The 25,215-nt window shown below is 46.6% G+C and overlaps 2 protein-coding genes and 1 pseudogene across 2 annotated transcripts in view; 1 reads left to right on the forward strand and 2 right to left on the reverse strand.

Annotated features, from left to right (window-relative positions):
* Positions 1-1,967: 1,967 nt before the first annotated feature.
* LOC128331349 (chemerin-like receptor 1) lies at positions 1,968-24,114 on the reverse strand. Its single transcript, XM_053264691.1, has 3 exons — positions 23,933-24,114; positions 4,445-4,635; positions 1,968-2,967 (listed from the first exon to the last, which is right to left on the reverse strand). Exon 3 carries the CDS (start codon positions 2,931-2,933, stop codon positions 1,968-1,970), a length of 966 nt encoding a protein of 321 aa, XP_053120666.1. The 5' UTR covers positions 2,934-2,967; positions 4,445-4,635; positions 23,933-24,114.
* Positions 7,383-8,382, reverse strand: LOC128331350 (chemerin-like receptor 1; annotated as a pseudogene).
* The window catches only part of COL15A1 (collagen type XV alpha 1 chain), a 301,360-nt gene continuing 298,405 nt past the window's right edge, over positions 22,261-25,215 (forward strand). Inside the window, exon 1 of the mRNA XM_053259431.1 lies at positions 22,261-22,304. Coding sequence (XP_053115406.1) covers positions 22,288-22,304 — 17 coding nt within the window. The 5' untranslated portion in view covers positions 22,261-22,287. The remainder of the gene's footprint in view (positions 22,305-25,215) is intronic.

Consider the following 25,215-nt stretch of genomic DNA (forward strand, 5'->3'; position numbering starts at 1 on the left):
CTTATTTATTTATTCGATTTCTATACCACCCTTCCAAAAATGGCTCAGGGTGGTTTACACAGATAAATAACAATGAATAAGATGGATCTCTGTCCCCAAAGGGCTCACAATCTAAAAAAAATAGACACCAGCAACAGTCACTGGAGGTACTGTGCTGGGGGTGGATAGGGACAGTTACTCTCCCCTTGCTAAACAAAGAGAATCAGCATGATTAAAAGTTGCCTCTTTGCCAAGTTAGCAGGGGTTCAACATCATCATCAACATCAGCTCCATGCCTGGATCTCTCTTCTTGGAGAAAAGCATCAGACTTTATTCCAAATTTTGAAAATCCCCAAGGATTAGGGAACTGAGCCTGAAAGCAAAGAGCCAATATGCACACAAAAATAAGGGAGATATTTATTATTTAGCTAGCATATTTTTATACCACCCACAACCTGCCTCTCTTAGTGGTTAGAGGTAGACACTGAGGTCATTCACACAATCAAAAACTATGTTCTACCCGGGATTGGGAGCTGTGTGTGCAGGGTAAGGGTAAGGAGAAAACCTTGGCAGAAGTGATTGTGTGGAAGCAAGTTAGGAGGGAGAGCTACCCAGGTTTCCTGCCTACTTTGCTTCCACACAATCACTTCTACCCAGGTTTTCCTCCTACCTTGCTTCCACACAACCAAAAATTGGAAGCACACACAGCTCCCAAACCAGGGTAGAACACAGTTTTTGACTGTGTGAATGGCTTCATTGAAAAGTAGAATCTGAATGAGTGATCTTGATCTGAAGTTGGGCACAGAGAGAGGTCATTCACACAATCAAAAAATTGTGTTTTACCTGGGTTTGGGAGCTCTGTGTTCTCCCAAATTTTGGTTGTGTGGGGAGGGCATGGGGGGAAGGCTGATTTCCACTTATCTTCCCCCAGATGACCAAGCAGGTCGGCTTCACGCATCTCCCATATACCCAAACAGACAGCCCTCTGTGAAGTACAGAGCAGAGCAGTGGGATCTGGGTTGGAACTTGTTGTCCCAGCCTCTGAATATCCCTCAATGCAATGCATAACATGCATGTTTCATTGGGGATTTCTCCCTCCAACAGGCACTCTATGAGCCCATCTCATTGATTCCATGGGCTGCATGCAGCTTGAGAAATCACACGATTCCCGGTAACCAGATTAAAAGGGTGCAAGAGCACCCTTAACCTCAGTTAAAAGCCAGGTTTATTAAGGAGGTTAGGCAAAGGGGGAGGGGAGGGAACTGTGGGGATCCCACCACTTTGTGAAAAAAGCCTCCCTGTGTAGAAGTGATTGTGTGGAGAAAACCTGGGTAGGTTTTCCTCCTACCTTGCTTCCACACAGACAAAAATTGGGAGCACACACAGCTCCCAAAATTGAGTAGAACACAATGAGGCTCTTCACATGTGTGGAGGAAACCAGGCTAAGGGAGCCCAGCCCACTTTTCCCCATGCGTGTGAACTGCTAGGAGCCATGCAGCTTCTGGTGGCTAGCCCGCCTAATTGCCCCCTGTTAAATGAGGGAGGCGAGTGCTCCGCGAACCCCATTTTGGCAATTGTATGTCACCACGCCATGGTGACCCACAAGTAGACCCCTGACTGGGAGGCTGCAGTAAGCCTCCCGGCATTGGGGCTCTCCCCAGAATGTCCTGTGCACTCACACGGGGCATCATGGAATTTCTGGGGGCCGAATGGCCCCCGATCCCCGTCGCCCCTACCGGCTCTGTGATGGAGCCTATAGTAATGTGGGCGGCAGATCTGGCCGCCCAGGGCTAGCTGGATGATTGTCTGCAGGGAGAGTGGGCTACCCACTCTCCTCGCATAACCCTATTAGGCTCTGCACACCAATCACGTGTAGAGCCTCAATTTTTGATTGTGTGAATGATCTCGGAGAGTACTGCTTTCTTAAATTTTGGGACTAGCATTGTCGAAGAGTTATCCTTGGTCATTGTTGTACTTGGGCTGCTATCCTAGTGGAAGGAATTCTGCATCGCAGAGAGGAGGGACCACCTCTTCTTGTTATTATGCCCCAAGAAGACATACAGGATGGGGTTGAGACAGCTGCTGGAAAAAGCCAAACAATGAATTAAGTCATTACTAACAAAGGACACCTTTTGCAGGCCACACTTTTCTGATCCTTGTATCTCAAAGAAAGAAATAAAGTGGAAGGGCAGCCAACAGACAAAAAAGGCCACACTCACGGCTGTGAAAAGTTTGAATGGTTTTTTCGATTTAGGAAATGGGCTCTTCCTGAGCCTCAAAACAATTGCCCCATAGGAAGTGAGGATGATGATGAATGGGATGACAAAGGCAAGGACGAACAGGCTGATAGTCAAGCCATGGTAAGTATGTCTTCCTTGTTCCTGCATATGGCCATTACTGAGAAAGGTCCAAGTCACATTACGTGGGCTGGGTTTAGTTTCATTATAACAGATGTATGGAGATGCTGCCGCCAAAGACAGGATGCAAATACCCAAGGCCACCAAAGCAGCACGCTGGGGTGTCTGATGATTCCAAGCCCACACTGTGTACCTCACACAAATCCAACGATTTATGCTAATGACCACAAGCAAGAAAATTCTGGAGAAGATGTAAAGGAACAGTATGGCACTGCTGAGCTTGCACATGGCCCAGCCATGATAGTCCAGAGTGATATGGGCAATAAAGAGTGGCAGGGAAAAGGTGAAGGTGATGTCAGCAGTGGCCAAGCTGAAAACCCAGACAGTCTTTACTGTCTTCTTGATTCGGAAGCCAGTGACAAAAATGACCAGCCCGTTTCCTACGGCCCCCAAAACACAGATGAAGCTGTAGAGCACAATGCAGACAATGTCCATCCTTTTCTTCAAAGCTTGGGTGATGCATTCTGCATCATAGGAGTGGATACTGAAGACATATGAACAGGCATAAATAAAAATGGTTGTTGCATTTGGGTTCATTGCTCCTTCACTCTCGTCTTCCGCCTTTACCTATCTGAAACAAAACAGCAAGGGGATAAGAATCTTAGATCAGATTAACTTCTGCCTAATACAGCATTTTGGCCTCTACAGCACTCAGCCAAAGAATCAGGAGATTCACCGTCAGAGTATGAGGGCAACAACCTTCCCCTCTAATCCAGTATCTGTATTTCATAAATATTCAGCAATAGGCAAAGATCTTCCCTTTTTATTTCTTTCCAGCATTCTGCTTTCAGAAATATTCTGCCTCTGAATAGGAAGGTCTTCATTTGGCTCTTGCAGCTATTAACCTCTGATGGATCCCTGTCCATACCTTTCCTATGATTGCCTTTTTTCTAAACTAATAATCTGGAAAGCTGTGCCAGCCCTGCAAAGTTTGCTTCTGGACTGAAGGAATCCCTCCTCCTTCTTAATCACAGCTAACAGCCTCCATTCTAAGCATTTTAAGATAATCTATATCTAGTGATCACCACCACATCTTACATTAATGAATTTGGTTTCAACCTCCCTCTGCCATCTTGTCCATATTCTGTCTCTATCCTGTTATCCCCAAGGATCTAACTCCATTTCATAAGAACATAATGTAAGAACAGCCCTGCTAAATCAGGTCCAAGGCTTATCTGGTCAGGCATCCTGTTTCCCACAGTAGCCCACCAGATGCATCTGGGAAGCCCACAGGCAAGAGACAAAAGTGTGCTCGCTCTCTTGCTGTTGTTCCCCTGCAACTGGCATTCAGAAGCATTCTGCTTCTGAGCCTGGAGGCAGCCTACAGCCATCAGGACTAGTAGCCACGGATAGACCTGATCTCCATGACTTGTTCTACGCTCCACTTAAAAGCCATGCATGTTGGTGACCATCACCACAACCTGTGGCAGAGAATTCCATGAGTTAATTATGCGTTGTGTAAAGTGCTTCCTTTTGTCGGTCCTAAATTTCCTGGCAAACAGTTTCATGGGATGATCCCTGGTTCTAGTGTGGTGCAAAAGGGAGAAAAAAATTTCTCTACCTACTTTCTCCACATCATTCATAATTTTATAAACCTCTAGCATGTCTCCCCATAATTGCCTTTTTTCTAAACTAAAAAACTCCAGATGGCATCCATACTTCTCTTTATTTTCCCATATTCTGGCTTCTACCCTTCTGCTTCTACCTTACCCATGAAGAAGGAATAATTAAATTAAAGACATTTGTCTGCCACTTTAGATCTAGGGATTCAATCCTTTATGTACTTAGCTATTCTAACCTTACCAACCAAAGCCCACGCCCCTTTGAGAGATAACAGCCAAAACTGCTGAACTGTCTGCTTTCAGAAGAATCGTCTCTGGAAGACCTCACATTGGCCAGAACCTTTGAAGTGTCCACGTTTCTCCATGATTGCACCTTCTGCAGTCTCAGAACTACAAACTCAAGCGGGCACCTATAAGTATACAAATCATCCAGGGGAATAGCCCCTTCACATTCCTTCACCACCACCCCCAGGTCCTCCTACTCACTTGATGCTTCAATCCACTTGTCTAGAAGTAGTTGTCCTCGAAGATTTTCTGCCCAATTCCACTTTCAGGGCTGATGTCCAAGAGGACCTCAAGGCTGCAACGTCTTCTATCAGAAGATGCAAGCTGTGCACTTCAAACAAATGCTTTGTGCGAATGGCTTTGCGTGTAGATTAGTTCCTTACTCGCATTTCCTGGCAGATTATAAGAGCAGTTATGCACTCTTAGAGTGTGTAGCCTCAGAAAGCAGTCTCGGAAAGTTTAGAGAAAGCAGTGATGACTTATGGTTTCTTCATTTGTTTTGTTTATCAAACATAGACTTTATTTCCTTATTTGATCAAATACCCAGACAGGAGATAAATAGAGGAAAGCAGGCACTTCTCCAGCAGGCAAACCTTAGAGAACAATTCTTGCAACTGCTGAATTCTTTGCTCCTACTGAATTCTTAGTTCTCCCATTTCCCAATTTAAAACTGCCTCCAATCCCACCCCACCGCTTATTAGCGGGAGGATACCCTTTCTTTAGTGCTGCTTTTCATGAGATTTGAGAGGGAGATGGGCAGGATTCTGTGTCAATCATTATGCACTCTCCTGTGATTGGGATAAGGCAACACCACACACACACACACACACACACACCGTGGGGGTTGCATTTACTCTCTTCCCTCGGTATTTCAGTTCTTGCTTCCATGCTTTTTCACTCATTCAGGACAATGGAATGATATTGTCACATGGGATCCAAATTCAGCAGCATATTTCAGTACTTTACAGCAAAGAATGGAAAGAGGGGGGTTCAAGGGCACTAAACAGGACATATCCATCTAACTTGGTCATGCATTTGATAAACCAGTCATGCATTTGATAAACATTCTGTCCTGGGTGCAGGGCCCAGGGCCAAATGGGAAGTGTGGGGAGGGGGGTTCCTGATCATACCCCCTGATGCTGGCCATGACTCATGTCACCCCAGGCTCTGTACATAACTCTTCTCCTGATCTCCAGCTCCAGCCTGGGAGCACATCATCATGTCCTGCTTTTCATTGAGCAGGGAGGCAAAGATGCATGTGATTGCCACAGAACTGGAGAGAACAGCATGTTGGGAGCAGCACACTTGGGGCTGAAGTCCACTTTGGCACATTTGCGGGGAGGGAGGGGAAGTCCCATTGTCACTGCTCACATGGTGCATTATGGGATAACTGGCAGCCTGGTTTCCTTCCCCGCCCCACTCTCAATAACTGCCTGGCTCGCTCTAGTGCCACTCATGTGGGTGTGTGGATGGCAGAGCCTTGATCGGACTCTGGTCATCTGGGGGAAGGCAGGTAGTCTCCTGCTGTCCCACAAGCCCACCTCTCTTGTGGTCATGTGAACAATGGTTGTGCTACTTATGTCTGGTGCAGGAGGAAATACCTCTCTTTTCAAAAAGACAGCACAGCTCTCTCTGTGTATGTGTGTGTGTGTGTTGTACAATAGATAGAAATTGCCGAGGTGCCCAATCCAGGTTAGGACCATAGTGGGAGGGCTTTAACCTTTTGCCCACATTACACTTCTTATCTTTACTCCTCCCCCACTAGCAATTGGCCCCAGGAGAGAAACTTCCATTTGGTCCCTGGAGGGAAACTTCCAATCAGAGCTTATTTCCTGGGAGAAACAGCAGCTGCAGAGGGCTGATCTGGATTGGGACCAGAGCAGGAGGAAGACTTAAAATTCCCTTTCCCCATTTGATTTTCTTAATCTGGATCAGGATTGCTACAAATTCAATAGAACAAGACAAGCAAGGAAGCACACGTTTCTCATAATCTGACCCTTAGTTCAAGCACAAACACTCTCTCCACTATTTTAAGTATTATATTTACGTATCTTTCACATCCAGCCTTTCCATTTGTGTGTGGTGGCTCATGTCATTGTTGTGAAAAACAATAAAAAGCAATGCAGTTCTAAGGTGGGGGATGCAATAGCAAGATTCACAGTATGATTTCAATACAAGGGCTACCAGTTTAGCTCACAAGGACATTAAAAAATGCCTGCTGAAAGAGAGGCAAAGGAACCTCAGGATGGATGGGATTTGCCTGATCTCACATGGCAGAGAGTTCCAAAAGGTGGGTGCCACTACAAAGAAGGCCCTTCAATATGTCACCACTAGCTAGACGTTTGAAGGTGGCGGGATGCACCAAAGGCCCCCTCCTGGTGACCTCAGAAGTCAGGCATGCTCATTCCACATGCGGGCGCAATGCCATCGCCTTGCAGAGACAAAAAGAACTGCAAAAGGTATTGTCAGTATCTCTTTATCCTCTCTTTGTGCCCACTTGCATTCAGTGGAGTCTCTCTCTGGCTCAAAAATCAAAAGATCAAGAAAAACAAACAAGACACAAAAGGTAGCCCTGAAGCTGAAAGCACATTTCAGCAGTACAGGGTCCTTGGTCAATGGTGGAGGCCATGTGAGAGGATGACCCACTGGAAAGCAGGCTCAGGGAGGGCTAAGGGGGGAATTATTGTTGCTGTTAACCTTCTTCCATTTCTATCCTGGATGCACCAGGGGTTCTCTTCAAACCCATGTTATTGACTCATATATATGATTGCAGAGAGAGAGAGAGATTTGGGCTCTGTTCCAACTCAAGTTCTGGGGCTAGATTCTACATGAGAATACACACCAGTCTTTGCCTTAGGCCCATCCGTTAATTTCAGTGGGGATCAGATAAACCCTGGCCGGTAGAAGTGCATGTAGATGCATATCAGCTACATGCACAGAGCATCTTTCTTGGGTCATGGGAAAGGGGGCCAGACTTCCTCAAAACCTTTGCACATCAAATTCAATTGGGAGAACCGAGCCCAAAAGCAAGGATCCAGTGCACACAAAAATTGACAGTGTGGAACTGGTTTGGAATGAATGCAATGAGTAATCTTGATCTGAAGACAGGAAGTGTTAGAAATAAAGAGAGCAACCACATTCATGATAAGGACTGCAACTCAACTGAGGGTCTCTCCTTGGTGTATGTTGTGCTCTGACTGCCATCCTCAATGAAGGCATTTTCAAATGCAGAAAAGAGCGAGTGTCTCAGCCTCTCCTTGAAATTGTGCCCCATGAAGACGTACAGGATGGGGTTGAGACAGCTGTTGACAAAAGCCAAGCTGGATGTCAGGGGAATTCCAGTAAGGAGCACCAAATGCATTTCAGGTTGCTCATTCATTTTTAGCTCAAAGAAAGAAAAAATGTGATAGGGTAACCAACAGGCAAAAAGGGTCACAATTACTGCTGTGATGACCTTGAAGGGCTTGTTGGATTGGGCTAGCTTGTTCCTTCTGAGTTTCAAGACAATTGTCCCATAGCAAAAAAGCAATGATATGAAGGGGATAACAAACCCAAAGATGAACCGGCTGATAATAATGGTATGGTACTTTAAATACGCTTCTTTGGCAGTGTTTCTATAATTGTTAAAGCACTTGCTCATATTTTTTCGATTTAATGCAGTGCCCCTCAAATAGAGATGAGGAGAAGACAGCATCAAAGCCAGAATCCAAACACCTAAGACCACAAAAGAAGCCAGCTGGGGTGTCCGGTGATTGTGAGACCACATGGGGCACCTCACGGAAGTACAATGGTCTATGCTCATGACCATGAGGAGGTAAACGCTGGCATAGAGCTTGAAGAAGGCTAAGGTACTGTTGATCTTGCACATGGCCAGGCCAAATGGCCAGTGGAAGCCCAGTGCTGTGTAGGCATCACTCAGGAAGAAGGTGAAGGCAAAGACAAGCAATGGCCAAGTGGAGGAACCAGACAGTGTTGACCATCCTCTTCATATGGAAGCCAGTGATGAAGATGACCAGCCCATTCCCTACGACCCCCAAGACAAAGGCAAGGCTGTAGATCACCATGGAGACAAAGTTCATTCCTTTCCGCAAGGCTTCTGTTTTAGGATCATGCACATTCTGACTGAAGTTCTTTGACATTTCATAGGCAACAGCATCATTTGGAAGTGCAGCTGTGCTATTAGAGGTTTCCTCTTTATTACATTATGAAAAGAGTTTGTTGGTCTACTGATGAGAATCGTGTCATAAAATGTTACCATAAGTGCTTTTAGTCTGTGAAAAGCACAATGTTCTTTCTGACTATGCAAATTTTAATCACTAGCTTTTCATTTCTGCAAGGATAGTGTTTTATAGCTGCTTCCCTCACAAATACAAATCAAGCCTATGTTTGTTTAACTAAGACTTTATTCCAGAAACAAATCCATTTTCTCCTTCTCCATTCTCTCCCTTTTCTTTTTGACCCCCACACAATACACACTCTACAGAATCCCCACTTGGTCAGACTTCTAATCAACAAAACATAAAGGACTGGTAGATAGAATACAACACATCCTCCCCCTTTAAAACAAACATAATTGAATTGATTAAAGTTTGATGACAAAGTCTTGAAGTCTTTTAGGTGGTCTCCTCCTGTCTCACACACTCTTCCTAAGCCTTGGGTTCTCTGGCACAGGAACTGTTTGTTATTCTGGTACTGAAGATTGTCCATCACTTTCATCAGCCTCATCTGCAAGATCAAAAGTGGAGGCAAGATCAAATTCCTTTCCAGTTCCTATCAGACTCCTTTCCCTTTTGTCTCATAGTATGCATGCTGAAAAATCTCGTACTATTCCATTTCTTTCCATCATCCAATAGGACAGAATCTCGTTGGATCTTGATTATTTGTTTTGGTCCAGAATATCAGTAACATTCCTTTCTCACTTTCTAACATTCCTTTCTCACTTTGAGCAGCTGTACTCAAAGTCCCCCATTGTTCAAAGCTCAAAGTTCACTGTTTCACACCCTGTTTCTTATTTACATATAATTTATATTTATATTTTTGTTGTTTCTCCCTTACCCATTCACGAATCTCTGTATCCTGAGGGTGAGATGGCATGGAAAGCCCTATCCATTGTTGCCATTGGGTAAGTTTGATGGTAGCTTTGCATCATCTCAGGTGTTCAAAAGATGATTTTCCTGAAGTAGAATGAGGAGTAACCCGTTTTTGCTGGGTCAAGACTGCACCCAAACCATATTCAGAAGCATCAGTGGTTACAATAGAGTGCCTGTTGGTGTCAAAAGAGGTAAGAGCAGGGCTTTCAGCAATGGAGAACCTGATAGAAGCATGATGCATCCCAGTTAAATGCTAGTCTTTTAAAAAATAAGATGCAATGGAGCAACTTTGGAGCCAAATTGTCTAACAAATTTAGAGTAATACTCACAAAGTCCTAAAAATGATTGAAGCACATCCTCGTTGTGCGGCTCTGGTGGTTCTTGAATAGCTTTCACCAAGTCTGTTGGAGTTCATATCTCTTAAATCTCCACACATTTGAAGCATACCATTTGATTTTTGGGAGAGACCCATTCCAATTAATCAACAGGTTCTATGATGTCAGCATGCTGTAGTCTTGAAAGCTCCTCTTTAAGTGGTTGGTGCAATGAAATGGGTACATTCCTCACTTGATCACATTTGCCTTCAAATGAATGTTATGTTTCAAATGTATGGCAGTGCTGGGGGTATCAGATACATCCAAGAAACTAACAATCATATCAGCATAGGGATGCTCCATCTGTAATACAGGTTCCATGCTATTTGGGTCTAACACTATCCATATATCTTTATGTTGTTTCCAACCCAATACTGAGATTCCTTTTTGTGGCAAGTACACTTTTCCTTCTGCAGTACGTCCTTTATATTCCAGGACAGCAGTGAAATATCCATTTTTGGCAATAGGGGAACCACCATATCCCAGGTGGGGTATGTGGAGGCAGCAGGTGCAGATTTGCTGTGGGAAGGAGTTTCTTGTAAAGTAGATGGGAGATTATAGCATACAGAGAAACAGAATCAGCCATCATCCTCACTTCATGGCCACTACATTTTACTTGACACGTGAAGAATAAACAAACAAACAATTAATTAATTAAACTTTGTTAGCCTCCCCATAACAAATTGTTCTCTGGGCAGCTCATGCAGGCTTTGAGTATGTCACACTTAAAACACTGTCAGGATGTGGTTCATTTGCCTCATTCTTATCATATAGTGAATCAGTAATGGAGTGGACAGCAGACTTGCAAACCTTAGCAAAGTGTCTTCTTTTCTTCCACCAATTGCAAGTGACCTTCCATACAAGACAGTGAGCAAAATTGGCTTTTGGGGCAGTCTCTACATCAGTAGCAGCGGTAGCTCCTCCTTTCTTGTGCTAACACTTTCTGGGGCAATGCCATATGAGAAGATAAGAATTGGTAGACTGAACAGTCTAAATTTCAGGAATCTGGTTTTGGGATGCCAAAGAGAGTGATTTGGCACAGTGAAGAGGTCAAATTTCTAGATACACTAAATGACTGTGCCCTAGAACAGTTGGTCATGGAACCAGCCAGAGAGAAGGCGACCTTGGACTTAATCCTGAGTGGCACTCAGGACCTGGTGCGTAATGTCAGTGTCATTGACTCTTTAGGGAACAGTGACCATAGTGTGATCAAATTCAGCATACATGCGGGGAGAGAATCACCAAGGAAGTCTAACACAGACACTTTGAATTTCAGAAGAGGAAACTTCTCCAAAATGAGGAGTATGGTGAAAAGAAAACTGAAAGGGAATATCAGGAGAGTCACTTTGCTCCAGAATGCATGAGTTTACTCAAAACCACAATACTAGAAGCCCAGTTAGACTGTATACCCCAAAGGAGGAAAGGTACCACTAAGTCCAGGAGGATGCCAGCATGGCTAACAGGTACCGTCAAGGAAGCCATAAAAGGGAAGAAGACTTCCTTCCGAAATTGAAAGGCCTGTCCAAATGAAGAGAACAAAAAGGAAGCAAACTCTGGCAAAAGAAATGCAAGGTGACAATAAGGGAGGCAAAAAGAGAGTTTGAGGAATATTTAGCTAAAAGCATCAAGGGGGAATAACAAAAACATCTTTAAATGCATCAGATGAAAGAAACCTGCCAGGGAAGTGGTTGGATAATTAGACAATGAGGGAGTGAAAGGGATTATTAAGGAGGATATGGAGGTTGCACAGAAGCTAAATGAGTTTTCGGCATCCGTCTTCATGGCAGAGGATACTGAGCATATATTTGTTCATGAACCAGGAACAGTTCATGAACTGTTTTTTGGGTGATGGAGGCTAAAGAACTGAGTCAGATAGAGGTGACAAGAGATGATGTTCTAAACAGCCTGGAAAAATTGAAAACTAGCAAGTCACCAGGGCCAGATGGCATCCATCCAAGAGTCCTCAAAGAACTCAAATGTAAAATTGCCGACCTCCTTGCTAACATATATAACTGCAATCAGGCTCTGTCCCAGAGGACTGGAAAGTAGCCAGTGTAACACTAATTTTCAAAAAGGGATCCAGGGGCGATCCAGAAAATTACAGGCCGGTTAGCTTAATGTCCTTTCCAGGCAAATTGATGGAAAGCATCCTCAAGGATAAAATTGTAAAGCACATAGAAGAACAGGCCCTGCTGGGTATGAACCAGCATGGCTTCTGGAAAGGTAAATCTAGCCTCACCAACCTTTTGGAGTTCTTTGAGAGTGTCAACATGTGTGTGGATCAAGGTGATCCAGTTGACATAGTATACCTGGACTCCAACAAGCTTTCGACAAAGTTCCTCATCAAAGACTCCTGAGGAAACTAAGCAGTCATGGGATAAGGGGACAAGTACATGTGTGGATTGCTAACTGGTTGAAAGACAGGAAACAGAGGGTAGGTATAAACAGAGAGTTTTCACAGTGGAGGGAAGTAAGATGTGGGGTTCCCCAGGGATCTGTACTGGGACCGGTGCTTTTTAATTTATTCATAAATGATCTAGAAGTAGGGGTAAGCAGTGAGGTGGGCAGATTTGCAGATGATACCAAACTCTTTCAGGTAGTGAAATCTAAAATGGATTGTGAGGAGCTCCAAAATGATCTCTCCAAATTAAGTGAGTGGGTGACGAAATGGCAAATGTGGTTCAGTGTTGGCAAGTGTAAAGTGATGCACATTGGGATGAAACCCCCAAGTTCAAGTATATGTTGATGAGATCAGAGCTGTTGGTGATTGACCAGGAGAAGGATCTTGGGGTTGTGGTGGACAGCTCGTTGAAAATGTCGACCCAATGTGTGGCAGCTGTGAAAAAGGCCAATTCCATGCTAGGGATCATTCAGAAGGGGATTGAAAATGAAACTGCTAATATTCTAATGCTCTTATACAAAATGATGGTGCAGCCACACCTGGAGTACTGTACAGTTCTGGTCACCACATCAAAAAAAGGACATTGTAGAACTGGAAAAGAGGGCAACCAAGATGATCAGGGGCCTAGAGAACCTTTCATATGAGGCAAGGCTACAACACCTGGGGCTTTTTAGTTTATAAAAAGGACGACTGTGGGGAGACATGATAGAGGTCTATAAAATCATGCATAGTGTGGAGAAAGAGACATTTTTCTCCCTCTCACATAAAACTAGAACCAGGGGTCATCCCATGAAACTGATTGCCAGGTAATTTAGGACCAACAAACGGAGGTACTTTTTCACATAACGCATAATCAACTTGTGGAATTCTCTGCCATAAGATGTGGTGACAGCCAACCTTGGATGGCTTTAAGAGGGGTTTGGATCACTTCATGGAGAAGAGGTCTATCAACGGCTACTAGTCGGAGGGCTATAGGCTACCTCCAGCCTCAATGGCAGGATGCCTGAGTACCAGTTGCAGGGGAGTAACAGCAGGAGAGAGGGTATGCCCTCAACTCCTGCCTGTAGGCTCCCAGCTGCATCTGGTGGGCCACTGTGTGATACAGGATGCTGGACTAGATGGGCCTTGGGCCTGATCCAGCAGGGCTGTTCTTATGTTCTTAAGAAGAGCATTTCCCACCCTCCTTCTAGCCATCTCTATAACTTTTTCCAAGGTAAGTTTCCACTCCAGTAGCAGTTTTTCATGGAGTTTGGAGCAGTTTGTTTTCATAACAATCTGATCCCTGATAATTCCTAGGGATGTGCACAAACCTGTTTGGAGGTCCTTTTATGGGCCTATGAACAGGTTTGAATGACTGGTGGTTCGGCCAATTCAAAGGCAGGTGGGATACCTTTAAGGGTGGGGGAGGATGCTCTTATCCCTCCTGTCACATTTCCTCTGAGGGCACTGCACTTTAAAAGTGCACCTCCCTGCCACCCCATTGCCTCCTTGGGCCAGAAGTACATCATTAACATGATAAGAGGGAAACACTCTTTAGGAATGCAGATATAGCTCTTTAGAAATGCAAATCGAGCTGGCTTGCCTAGCTGCAGGAAGCAAACTCCTTAAGTTCTAGTTACAAAAGTAAAACCTCTGTGTTTGCTCAAGTTGACTTTTTTGAACAATATTAGCCTGCTTGCTTAAGGTTTTCACTGGTTAAAAACCACGCATGTGTTGGGGGAAAGGGAAGAAATCTGTTAGTGTTGTTTCCAGTATCGGACAAGATGTTTTGAAGGCAACTTTGTGTTCCTACCCAAGGAGTGTGCGCGCTCGCTCTCTCTCACGCGTGCTCTCTTTCTCTCCCTCTCTTTCTCTCCCTCTCTCTCCTTCCCTCCCCCCTCCCCACTGGCTAGAAGGAAAACACGGAGGCATGCAATGTGAGCTTACACCAAAAGAAAACTTGAGAGCAGAGGGGAGGGGCTGCTTCCTTCATACCACGAGTGTAATTCAAAGTGGCTTCACTCAACATTTACCCCAAGAGCTGGAAGCTATCTATGGGGAAACTCCTGCTGGTTTATGCAAATGAAGTCACTGTTGAAGGCACTAGAGCAGCCTGGCCATTCTTCAATTCAGCTGGTAGCCTTTCTTGAGAAATCTAGTATTTGTTTGGCTTGGACAGGGTAAGAGAACAAAGGATTACCAGAAATTAGACTCTGCACTGAAAGGCATATGTGTGATCCTGGGAGTAACATCTGTGTTTTAAGATGTTTGAAAATGTAATGGGAGAAGGGGAAGATGTGCATTTATTCCCTAATAAGCCTAGTAGCTGAATCCTATGCATGTTGACTTGGCACTAAGTTCCGTTGTGTTCAGTGGTTCACAAGTAAGCATGCATAAGATAGCTGCTGAAGTCTCCAGCACTTCCCCAAGCAGTGGGAAATTATAACAGGCATTTACAGGGCCACTTTCTTTATGAGGAGAGAGTAATATGGGGGAATCGTGGGGTTTCTGTAACATTTCTTGGTTCACAACTCTACATAAAGCATGAAAGTCAAACTGCAGATAGAGCTCGCAGCTAGTCCATAAAGCTGTGTCAGTTTCTCCAAACCAAACATAGTGACACCCTGAAACAACTTTCTGCTGCCACTTGCAAAAAGAAACTGCTCTGCTGCTTACATTCCAATTGCCAAACTATTTCCTTCTGTTCTTCCCAAGTACAGGAATTATCCAGTACTTAGTAGCCACAAGCTGTCAAAAGCCATGAATACTTATTGAAGGAAGCAACTTCTAGCGGTCAATGCCTGTTAAAGAAGCAGCTTTAGGCCCCTTCCAGATAGTGGTTAATTCCATCATTAATGGCATTTTATGGAGCATTCAGATGACGTTTTCCTTATCCTATGTGGAATTTGTATCACTCCCATAAAACACCAATTTATTTTCATTTACTCAATTTGAAAACATTAGCAGAACATGTGCAATGAGGAAAGGTACAAACAAGTCAAAGGGTAGGAGTGGGCAAACTTGGCCCTCCAGCTGTTTTTGGACTACAACTTCGATCTTGTCCAGCCACAACACATTGTGGCTGGGGATCCTGGGAGTTGTAGTCCAAAAACAGCTGAAGGGCCAAGTTTGCCCACCTCTGTCATAAGGCCACTTAAGGAATAATGGATCCCAGCCCCCGCTTCTTCACTTGAGTGGACCAGTGCAATAGGGATGGGCACAGGACCGGTGGGAAACTCTTCGAAGGTGGGGAGATAACTTTAAGGGTGGGAGAGGGTGCTCTTACCCCTCCTGCCACATTTCCCCTGCCAGCGCTGCCTGCCAGCGGGGTGGCAGCGTACCTCCCTGCTTGCCTGTTGCCTTGTCAGACTGGAAGTGACCGGAATTACTTTACCCACATGCGCACGTCAGGTGCTCGCACATGCACATTGGCTGTGCGCATGCTGTGTGCACATTGGCTGTGCGCATGTGCATCGGGTAGTTCTGGTTACTTCCAGTACAACCAGGCAACAGGGTGTCAGGGAGGTACGCTGCTGCCCCACTGGACCCTTTTAAACTGCAGCGCCAGTGGGGGAAATGTGGCAGGAGGGATAAGAGCATCCTCCTCCTCCCTTAAAAGTATCCCACCCCCGCTTTCGAACTGGCCAAACCGCCAGTCACTTTTACATCCCATAAAAGGGCCTCCAAACAAGTTCATGCACGCTCTTACTGTACCATTGCACCACTTTGCTTCCAGTCATTGCCCCTTTTGTTTTTGTTTTGTTTTGTTTTTAAATCTGAGGCCAGTTTTATCATTATTACAATTTTCTGTCCCCCTTTTATTTTTAGAAATAAAAACTACTCCATGCATATTTACTCAGATGTAAAATCTCACTGCTAATGGAACTTCTGCTCAAGAAGTGGGGTGGGAGAGAACAATGAATTTTAGGTAAAGAATAGGGCTGTCCATCAAACATTGTTCCAGTTCCAACTGCCCTGGTCACAGGGATTTAAATGGCAAAAAGTCAAGCCTCCAAACTTTGACATGCATGCAAATTCCACTCCATTCTGCAAAGAAATGAACAAATTATGAGGTGGGGTGACCCCAAACTTTAATAATTACCTTTAGAGGACCTCCCCCCCCCGGTACCTACTGCTTGAAAGTTTGGTGAGATAATGCCCTCAGAAAAGGTTACCATACAACTGCCAGGAAATAAAATAAGTTATAGGCATTTTAGTGATTTCTTATAGCCTAGATAATTATTTTAGCGGTAGCCTAGAGCAGTGGTTCCTAACCTGGGCACCTCCAGGTGTTGTTAAACTACAACTCCCAGGAAGTCTCATCATGTTCAATGGGGTTTACTCCCAGGAAAATATGTACAGGATTGCAGCAAAGTCATTGAAGGGGAATAATCAGGTGGGAGCAGAAGGGAATGATCTGTGAGCTTCCAGGAAATGATTAATTATCAACAACAATGACTATTAATACAAATATTTCTATACCACGCTTCTACCAAAGTTCTCTGGAAGGCTCCAAGGGGGAGGAGGATGGGAACAGACAAGGTCAGCCCCAGAGTAGACTGGGGAGGAGATGACTTCATCACTTCATCACCTCAGTCCTCCTCCTGGTTTGTTGCATCCAGCTGGTAGGTTTGGACTGGCTCGCAGGGCAACAAGGCATATTCCCAATGCACCCCACCCCCCGCCCCACCACATTCAGTAGCAGTGAATACTCCCACCCTTAAGTACCCATTCTGCTCAAAACCCAGCACCCTCCCCACATATATTCCACCACACTCTCATTGTCCCCAGTCTAGCCCTGACAGCCAGTTCCTGCTCCAGGAGAACCGCCAACTCCCATGCTCAAGAGCAGCCCTCATCATTGGCTGCTCTTGACTTTACATCCCCCGCGGGGTACAGAGCTGGCAGGGCTTAAAGTCTCCTCCAAGCCTCACCCTCTCCCTGGTCTCGCTTCCTGCTATGCTCAACATGGCTGCCCCACTGGAGTTGTTCCCTGCAGCTACCCTTGCCTTGCCTGCTCAACCCCACCAGGACTTGACCAGTCTGGAACCATTTCACCCCCACTCCCTTTGTGGGGAGACAGAAGCCCCAAAAGAGGGATGCTATGCTCTCTGCTGGACTATGCAGGGCCATGCAGGCAACTAGGTAAGGCGGCATCCTGACATTCTCAAAGCAGTTTACATAGATAGACAGACAGATAGATAGAACGGCTCCCTGTCTCCAAAGGGCTCACAATCTAAAAAGAAACATAAGGCAGATACCAGCAACAGCCACTGGAGGGATGACCACAGGAGCAGGAGCTCCTGTGTCGAACATTTTTTCTTCTGTTTCAGGAGTCTTGGCAAAAGGGGGGAGGAACACTGCAGAAGTTCAATAAATGGGAAGTGGGGAACAATGGAACTTATTTTTTTTAAAAGTATGATTTTAAAAATGGAAAAGTATAGACAACTAACTGCCAGTGTTTCATCTCTTAGCACAATGGTTCCCAACCTGGAACCAATAAGTTGTAGCTCGGCGTGATGGGAGTTGTAGTTAGCAACATCTGGAGGAGCCCAGGTTGCAAACCACTGCCTTAGTGCAGACAGAAAATAGCAGAATGAGTGCTAAAGAATTACTGCATGTCCACATGCAGTTCACTCTGCAAATCCACAGAAGTGTAAGCACAGGCGAAACTAGGGGGGGGGCAGCCAGGGCACATGCCCTAGGCGCCACTGTGGGGGGCACGCCAGTGCCATGCTGCCCCCCACCCCCTCCCCAATTTGCTGGGTTTTTTTAATTTATTTTTTTTTTAACCTGTAGTCCCTTCGGGGGGCTTCCTAACAGCTGTGGGGGTGGGGTCTGCAAAGGTTCCCCCTCTTCCCGCTGGCCTCTTAGATCACTGCCACAGCCTGTCTCGGGCTAATTTTCAGGCCTGTTTGGGCCTACAAGGATCACTGTGGTGACCATTTTGGAGGTCGCCGCACATGCTCAGAAGGCCTCTGCGAGGCCGACCATTTGAGCATGTGCAGTGGCCATTTTTTTAAATTAAAAAAAGGCTGCTGAAAATAAAAATGGCTGCTGCACATGCTCAAATGGCCTCTGCAAGACCCAAGCCTAGATTTTTCCCTGATCTAGGGAGTCAAAAGAATGCAAAGTTGTTGGCAAGGGACCCGAGCATTTAAAAAACAGATATAAATGGCACAAAAGTAAGTGGATAAAACATCCCTTTAAAAGATAGTGTTCATTTAATACCTTGTAGGCTGACAAAACTGAAGGGTGTGGGGGGAGAGGCAAGGAATGAAACAGAAATATCCACTCACATGCTGTTTAATTCTCTATACAGAGCTCTGCCTTTATCTGCATATTGTCAACCAAACTGATTATAAGGTTTGTGGGATTTCACACTTGGAAAGTGCTTGCCTTTAACTTGTATGCAGGGGCGTATCTAGGGGTAGGGCAGGCAGGGCACGTGCCCCGGGTGCCACTTGAAGGGGGCGCCATTTTGTAAAATTAATTTTTTTTAAAAAAATGGCTGCCAAAAAACAAAATGGCCACCGTGCATGCTCAAATGGCCTCTGTGAGGCTCTATGTCATGCCAGGCTTTGCAGAGGCCATTTGAGTATGCACGGTGGCCATTTTGTTTTCAGTGGCCTTTAAAAAAAAAGATTATTTTTAAAAACGGCCACTGCACATGCTCAAATGGTCCCTGCGAGGCCCTAGAGGCCAGCGGGGTGAGGGGGAATCATTGCAAAACCCCCCCCCCAGCCTTTAGGAAGCCCCCCAAAGGGGCTACAGGTAAAAATAATAATAATAAAAATATAATATAAGACACTGTACACATATTCAGATTGGCACTATGTACAGAGAATCAGGGCTTGTGAATACTGAGCTGACGCTTAAGAGCTAGGATTGTATTCATTTGCTCTTACTTTGCTTCTTGTGATAAGTGAGTTAAATGTGATGTCTTGCTAATATGGCTATTAATGGTGAGTTTGTCTTTGAATCAGTATGAAACCCTTAATATTAAGGCCCACTGGGAGTTTCTTGCTCTCTTTCTCTCATTTTAACTGTCTTTCTGAAAGACTAGAATACATTCCAAGCAGTGACACAGTTTACTCTGCATATCCTTTAATTATTTACAGAGTATCTGGGAAAAGTCAAATTCTCCATTGATTTTTAAAACGTATGTAATGGTGATGCTTAGTCATGTGCACGGACCGGTTCGGAGGCCATTCTAAAGGCCTCCAGACCGGTCCGGGCACGCGTGGTTTTGGTTCGGGTGGGGGGATTCCAAACAAGTTCGGGGGGGGCTTTACTTACCCCTCAAGAATGCCGCCATATTTCTTGAAGTAAGCGGGCGGCATACCTCCCTGCCGCCCGCTTCATTCCCCCGCCTCCGCGGCTGCTACTGCTGCTACCTTTGAATCAATACGCAATCGGGCGGCAGGGTATCTCCCAGCCCCTGCCGCCCGGCTCTTCAATGCCCCCCGACTTGGCTTAAATGGCCCTGCCGCCCCAGGACCCCTGCCGCCCCTTCCCTTCCCTTCCCATGCTCCCATTCTCAAGGGGTCGGCAGGAGAACTCCCCCGCCGACCCCGTCCCCTTCCCCAGGCGGCTGCGCTCTAAAGTTAGAGCGGGCGGCGGGAGAGCTCTCAGCCGCCCGCTCGCTTCCCCGCTGCAGCGCTGCAAATGGCTTCTAGGAAGCCTTTAGCACGCCTGCGCAAAAGGCTTCCTAGAAGCCATTTGCAGCGCCGCAGCGGGGAAGCGAGCGGGTGGCTGAGAGCTCTCCCGCCGCCCGCTCTAACTTTAGAGCGCAGCCGCCTGGGGAAGGGGACGGGGTCGGCGGGGGAGTTCTCCTGCCGACCCCTTGAGAATGGGAGCATGGGAAGGGAAGGGAAGGGGCGGCAGGGGTCCTGGGGCGGCAGGGCCATTTAAGCCAAGTCGGGGGGCATTGAAGAGCCGGGCGGCAGGGGCTGGGAGATACCCTGCCGCCCGATTGCGTATTGATTCAAAGGTAGCAGCAGTAGCAGCCGCGGAGGCGGGGGAATGAAGCGGGCGGCAGGGAGGTATGCCGCCCGCTTACTTCAAGAAATATGGCGGCATTCTTGAGGGGTAAGTAAAGCCCCCCCCGAACTTGTTTGGAATCCCCCACCCCCGTGCCGGACGGCAACTCCGCGGTTCCGTGCACACCCCTAGTGATGCTAAATTCCATAGTAGAGAAATTAGACAGGCACTTCTGTTTAGTTTTCCAAGTACATCTCCACATAGTATTTGGGTATTTCATGAGCCCCAGCATACTGAAATTCGTAGTTTTCCAGCATTTTTTGGTCTGGCTAAGTCCACTGCTAAATAGTTTTTGAAATATTAAAAGATTAACGAGCCTGACTTGTATTTTTCAGCTGATATTATGGTAAAGTTATCTGAAAGATGGGTGTCAGATGCTTGGACAGGGGGCGCAATTTCAGTGTTTGCCCTAGGCGCTATTTTCCCTAGATACGCCTCTGCTTGTATGGTGCTTTAAAAAAACACCAAAAAACTGAATATCACACTGTTTTGCTGTTCTGTGGCTAGTTGCAACTTCCGCCTTCTTCCTGATCAGGCTGCTGGATCCAAGCCTATTGTAAGCTGCTGGATAATTTCAGATTGTTTGGGGCCCCTAAGATTTCCCATTGCAGCCATCTCCCTTTAAGGCAAAAGCTGTTTGGATAGAAAAAAACTATCCCTGAATTTCTTGGAGGCAGTAACCTTTAGTGAGGTGTGCTGAGGTGGCAGAGCATTTGCTAAAGAGAGTTTTCACTGCTTAGCTCTATGGAGGCATGCCCAGCACATGGATGTGGTGCATTTCCTTGGGAAGGCGACTGGCACATATGTGCCACATGTGTGGTTGTATGTGTGTGTATGCATGTGTGTGTTGCCTACAACCTGTTTCTCCTGAAAGTGTCTGAACTTGTTATTTTGAGCTGATATTATGGTAAAGTTATCTGAAATATTGTGTCAGATGTTTGGACAGGGGCACAATTTCAGTGCTTGCCCTCGGTGCTATTTTCCCTAGATATGCCTCTGAGTGCAAAAAGCCCTCCACTTGAAAGGGTCCTTAGTTATTAAGCTATATGAAAGCCAAGGGGAAACTCCATCTCCTCTGTCTGTACAACCACAGCACTTCTATATTGTATATCCAGTCCTCATAGCTGGCTTCAGGGGGGCTTTGGAAAACTTCCCTTTGTTGACTCCATCTATCTGGAGGATCCCTCAGAGAGTCTCTCCTCCTCTACCTCCACCACCATACAAATGCTATGGACACAGAGGTGATCTGATGGCCCTGGGCTGAATCCCCCTTGCCCCCCACCCCACCCCTTGCCCCTTACACTCCATTTTGAGTTAATTGAGCCACTTCTACATAATATTCTCAGCTTCTTTTCCAGAAATACTGTGGGGTGGGGAGCGAAATGCACTTCTTGTGCAAAGTAATGTAACTCAAAATATGTCTGATTGGATCCAAAACAACTTATTTTGGGCAGACAGTACATACAGTCGGTGGGAGAGAAAAGCTCTATTCAGGATGTGTCTGGGTGGGTTAAAATCATATTTCTCATGGAAACAATTCTGAAGCTTATCAATGATGCCACTGTTACAGTGATATTTAAAGCATGCATAACTCTGACATATACACAGAATTCAGTCAGTACTTTGAAGGGGTGGGGGGTGGGGAAGCACAATAATGCAGACAGAATTTGCCGGGACAACAATATAATTTCTGTTAACACTATTAAGCAGCATTTGTGTGCTTTCAGATGGAGAGTTGTTTTGAGCATTGGAGTCACTTTCAGTGTGTTCAATACCTGCAAGCCACTTGAGTTGCCATCTTATTCCCCTGGTAGGATTCCTGTGTGCATTACAGTTAGAAACGTAGGCAATGAGCTTTCTTTGGTATGATGTAGTGATCACCCATTGAATATCACCCATGCAGTTACAGAAGCATTGTTTGGGCGGGGGTGGGCCATGGGGGGAAGATGGCAGAAGAAAATGTTTAGAGACAGGAGACTTTTGAATTTTTGCTTAGCTATTTCCCAAGTACTGTCCAAGCCCGTAATGGCAATGTGTCATTTAATACTGGGAGTGGATGGGAGGCCCAGTGTATCTTTTCCTATACAACTATTGAAGGTACAGGAGCCCTAGAATGAATTGTATATTGCTGGAAGCCAGAGGGAAACTGAACCCCAAATGCCAGTGAAAGAGAGGTAGGCCAAAAACTGTGATCCTTGCCACCCTTTTGCATAGGTGACATCCCTCTTGTTATACTTTTATTTAAGGGTGTGTGAGTTGGCTGTTTGGCTGGTTAGGTTCAAACCCGGACCAGATTCGAACTGACCCAGCTCTGGCTCTGCCGAACTGGTCTGGTCTGATCCGCCCATAGAACCAGACCAAACTGACTCGTGGACCAGTTCAGGGGGGTATACTTGTAAAGGGGAATCTGGTGAGGATTCACCTTTATAAGTAAAGGGCATTCCCAATAAATGTGCAGAGACCATTTTTGTGGCCTCCGCATGTGCACAGGCCATTTGCATCACCACACAATTTGCATGTGTGGAAGTCATGAAAATGGCCTCCGCGTGTGTGCAGAGGCCTGAACCAGACTGCAGCTTGTCCAGGCAGTCATTTGGGAGGCCAGCTGGCGGGTTGGAGGAGGAGCCACTGCCGCCATCCTATATAATAAAAGGCTAAGTGAGTGGCCGTGGCCTTGGAACGTTGGGGATCTGCGTCCCTGCCTCCCTGGGCTGTTCTGGGCCTGCGCAAAGCGCAGGCCCAGAAGAGCCCAAGGGACACAGGACCTCAGACACCAGTGTCCCACAGCCACGGGCGGCCATTAGCCGGTGTGTGGCGGCGGGGGAAAGTGGCCGAGGCGGCGGTAGAGCCGCCGCCTCGGCCATGAGCTGCAGCACGGCGAGAGGAGGCCGAGACAACCAGAAGCGGCCGCCCTGAAAAAGGCGAGGGCAATGGCGGCGGGGGAAGACCGAGACGGGGGACAGGGAAACTGGGCAAGGTGGCGGCGAAGCCGCCAACGAGGCCCCCGCCTGCTCACAGCCGTCGCCCCCGCCTGCTCACCCACCCTCCCAGCTGCCCAAAATGAAGCTGGGCGAGGTGGCGGCGAAGCCGCCAACGAGGCCCCCGCCCGCTCACAGCCGCCGCCGCCTGCTCACCCGCCCTCCCAGCTGCCCAAAATCACCTTCCCCGCTCCCCCCAAAAAAAGATTAAGGGCCAAAATGGCCCATGAGAAGGTCGCCGCCCCCGCCTATCGCCCTCCCAGCTGTCAAAGACCACCTTACCCGCTCCAGCCCGAGGGAAAAGAGAGGAGCTCACGAGCAGAGCTCCTCTCTGTGCTAAGTCACTGCTCAAACTGCCGCTATGGATGCAAAGGACACCTATTGCGTCCATTGCGACAGTATGGGCAGCAGCTTAACACAGAGAGTAGCTCTGTTTCCGAGTTCCTCTCTTCTCCTTCGGGCTGGAGCGGGTAAGGTGGGCTCCGGCAGCTGGGTGCGCGGGAGGGCGATAGGCGGGGGCGGCCACCTTCTCATGGGCCATTTTGGCCGTTATTCATCCACCCCCCCTCCAAAAAAAGTAAAAGCAAAATAAGGAAGAACAAAAACAGAGACAACAACAAAACAAAAAGAGAGAGGGGACAAGGGGGGGGGGGAAGAGACAGAAAGAGAGAGAGAGAGACAGAAAAGACGGGATAGAAAGCTAGCGCCCGTTATCATAACGGGCTTAAAAATACTAGTCTCCAATATCTCTGCTGCTGCGGCCACCTCCAGCATTCCCATTGCCCCCACCGCCTGCATTTTAAAGGTAAAAGGTATTATTAGACCTTATTTGAAGAAACCTGCATTGGATCCCTCGGAGTTAGCTAATTACAGACCCGTCTCTAATCTTCCTTGGTTGGGTAAGGTGATTGAACGAGTGGTTGCTTCTCAGCTCCAGGCAGTTTTGGATGACACCGATTATTTAGATCCTTTCTAGACTGGCTTTCAGGTGGGCTATGGGGTTGAGACTGCCTTGGTCGGCCTGATGGATGATCTCCAATTGGCAATCGACAGAGGGACTGTGACTCTGCTGATCTTTTTGGATCTCTCGGCGGCTTTCGATACCATTGACCTTCTGGGTCACTTGAGGGAGGTGGGATTGGGTGGCACTGTTTTACAAAGTTTCCACTCCTACCTCTCTGGCCGATTCCAGATGGTGTCGCTTGGAGACTGTTGCTCTGAAAAGCAAGAGCTGAAGTGTAGGGTTCCACAAGGCTCCATACTGTCTCCAGTGCTTTTTAACATCTACATGAAACCGCTGAAGAGATCATCAGGAAGTTTGGTCTGGGATGCTATCTATATGCTGATGACACCCAGATCTATTTTTCCATACCAACTTCATCAGGAAATGGCATGACCCCCCTAAGTGCCTGCCTGGAGGTGATATTGGGCTGGATGAGGGATAACAGACTGAAGTTAAATCCAAGCAAGACGGAGGTACTGTATGTAGGGGGTCAGGATCTGAGAGGTGGCTTAGATCTGCCTGATTTGGATGGGGTTACACTCCCCCTAAAAGACCAGGTTCGTAGTCTGGGAGTGCTCCTGGATCCCAAACTCTCCCTGGTCTCAGGTTGAGGCTGTGGCCAGGAGTGCTTTTTATCAACTTTGGCTGATACTCCAGATACATCCATTCTTGGAGATTAGTGACCTTAAAACTGTAGTACATATGCTGGTAACCTCTAGGCTTGACTACTATAGTGCACTCTACGTGGGGCTGCCTTTGTATGTAGTTTGGAAACTACAATTGGTACAGAATGCAGCAGCCAGATTGGTCTCTGGGTTTACCCGTAGGGACCATATAACACCAATTCTAAAAGAACTGCACTGGCGGCTGATAGGTTTCTGAGCGAAATACGAAGTGCTAATTATTACCTACTAGTAACTTTAAGCCCGTTAAATAAACGGGCGTTAGTAGACCGCTATTGCGTCCCACATAGTCCCTGCTTTGCTCCCTGCCTGCATGGTCCCCGCTTTGCTCCCCTTTCGGCCGCTTTTCCCCGGCCAGAAACCATGGCTGGCCGGGGAGAAGCGGCTGCACTGCGTCCTTGCCCGCACCGCGTTCTCTGGC

Source organism: Hemicordylus capensis, chromosome 6, assembly GCF_027244095.1.
Source record: "Hemicordylus capensis ecotype Gifberg chromosome 6, rHemCap1.1.pri, whole genome shotgun sequence".
Classification (NCBI taxonomy): domain Eukaryota; kingdom Metazoa; phylum Chordata; class Lepidosauria; order Squamata; family Cordylidae; genus Hemicordylus; species Hemicordylus capensis.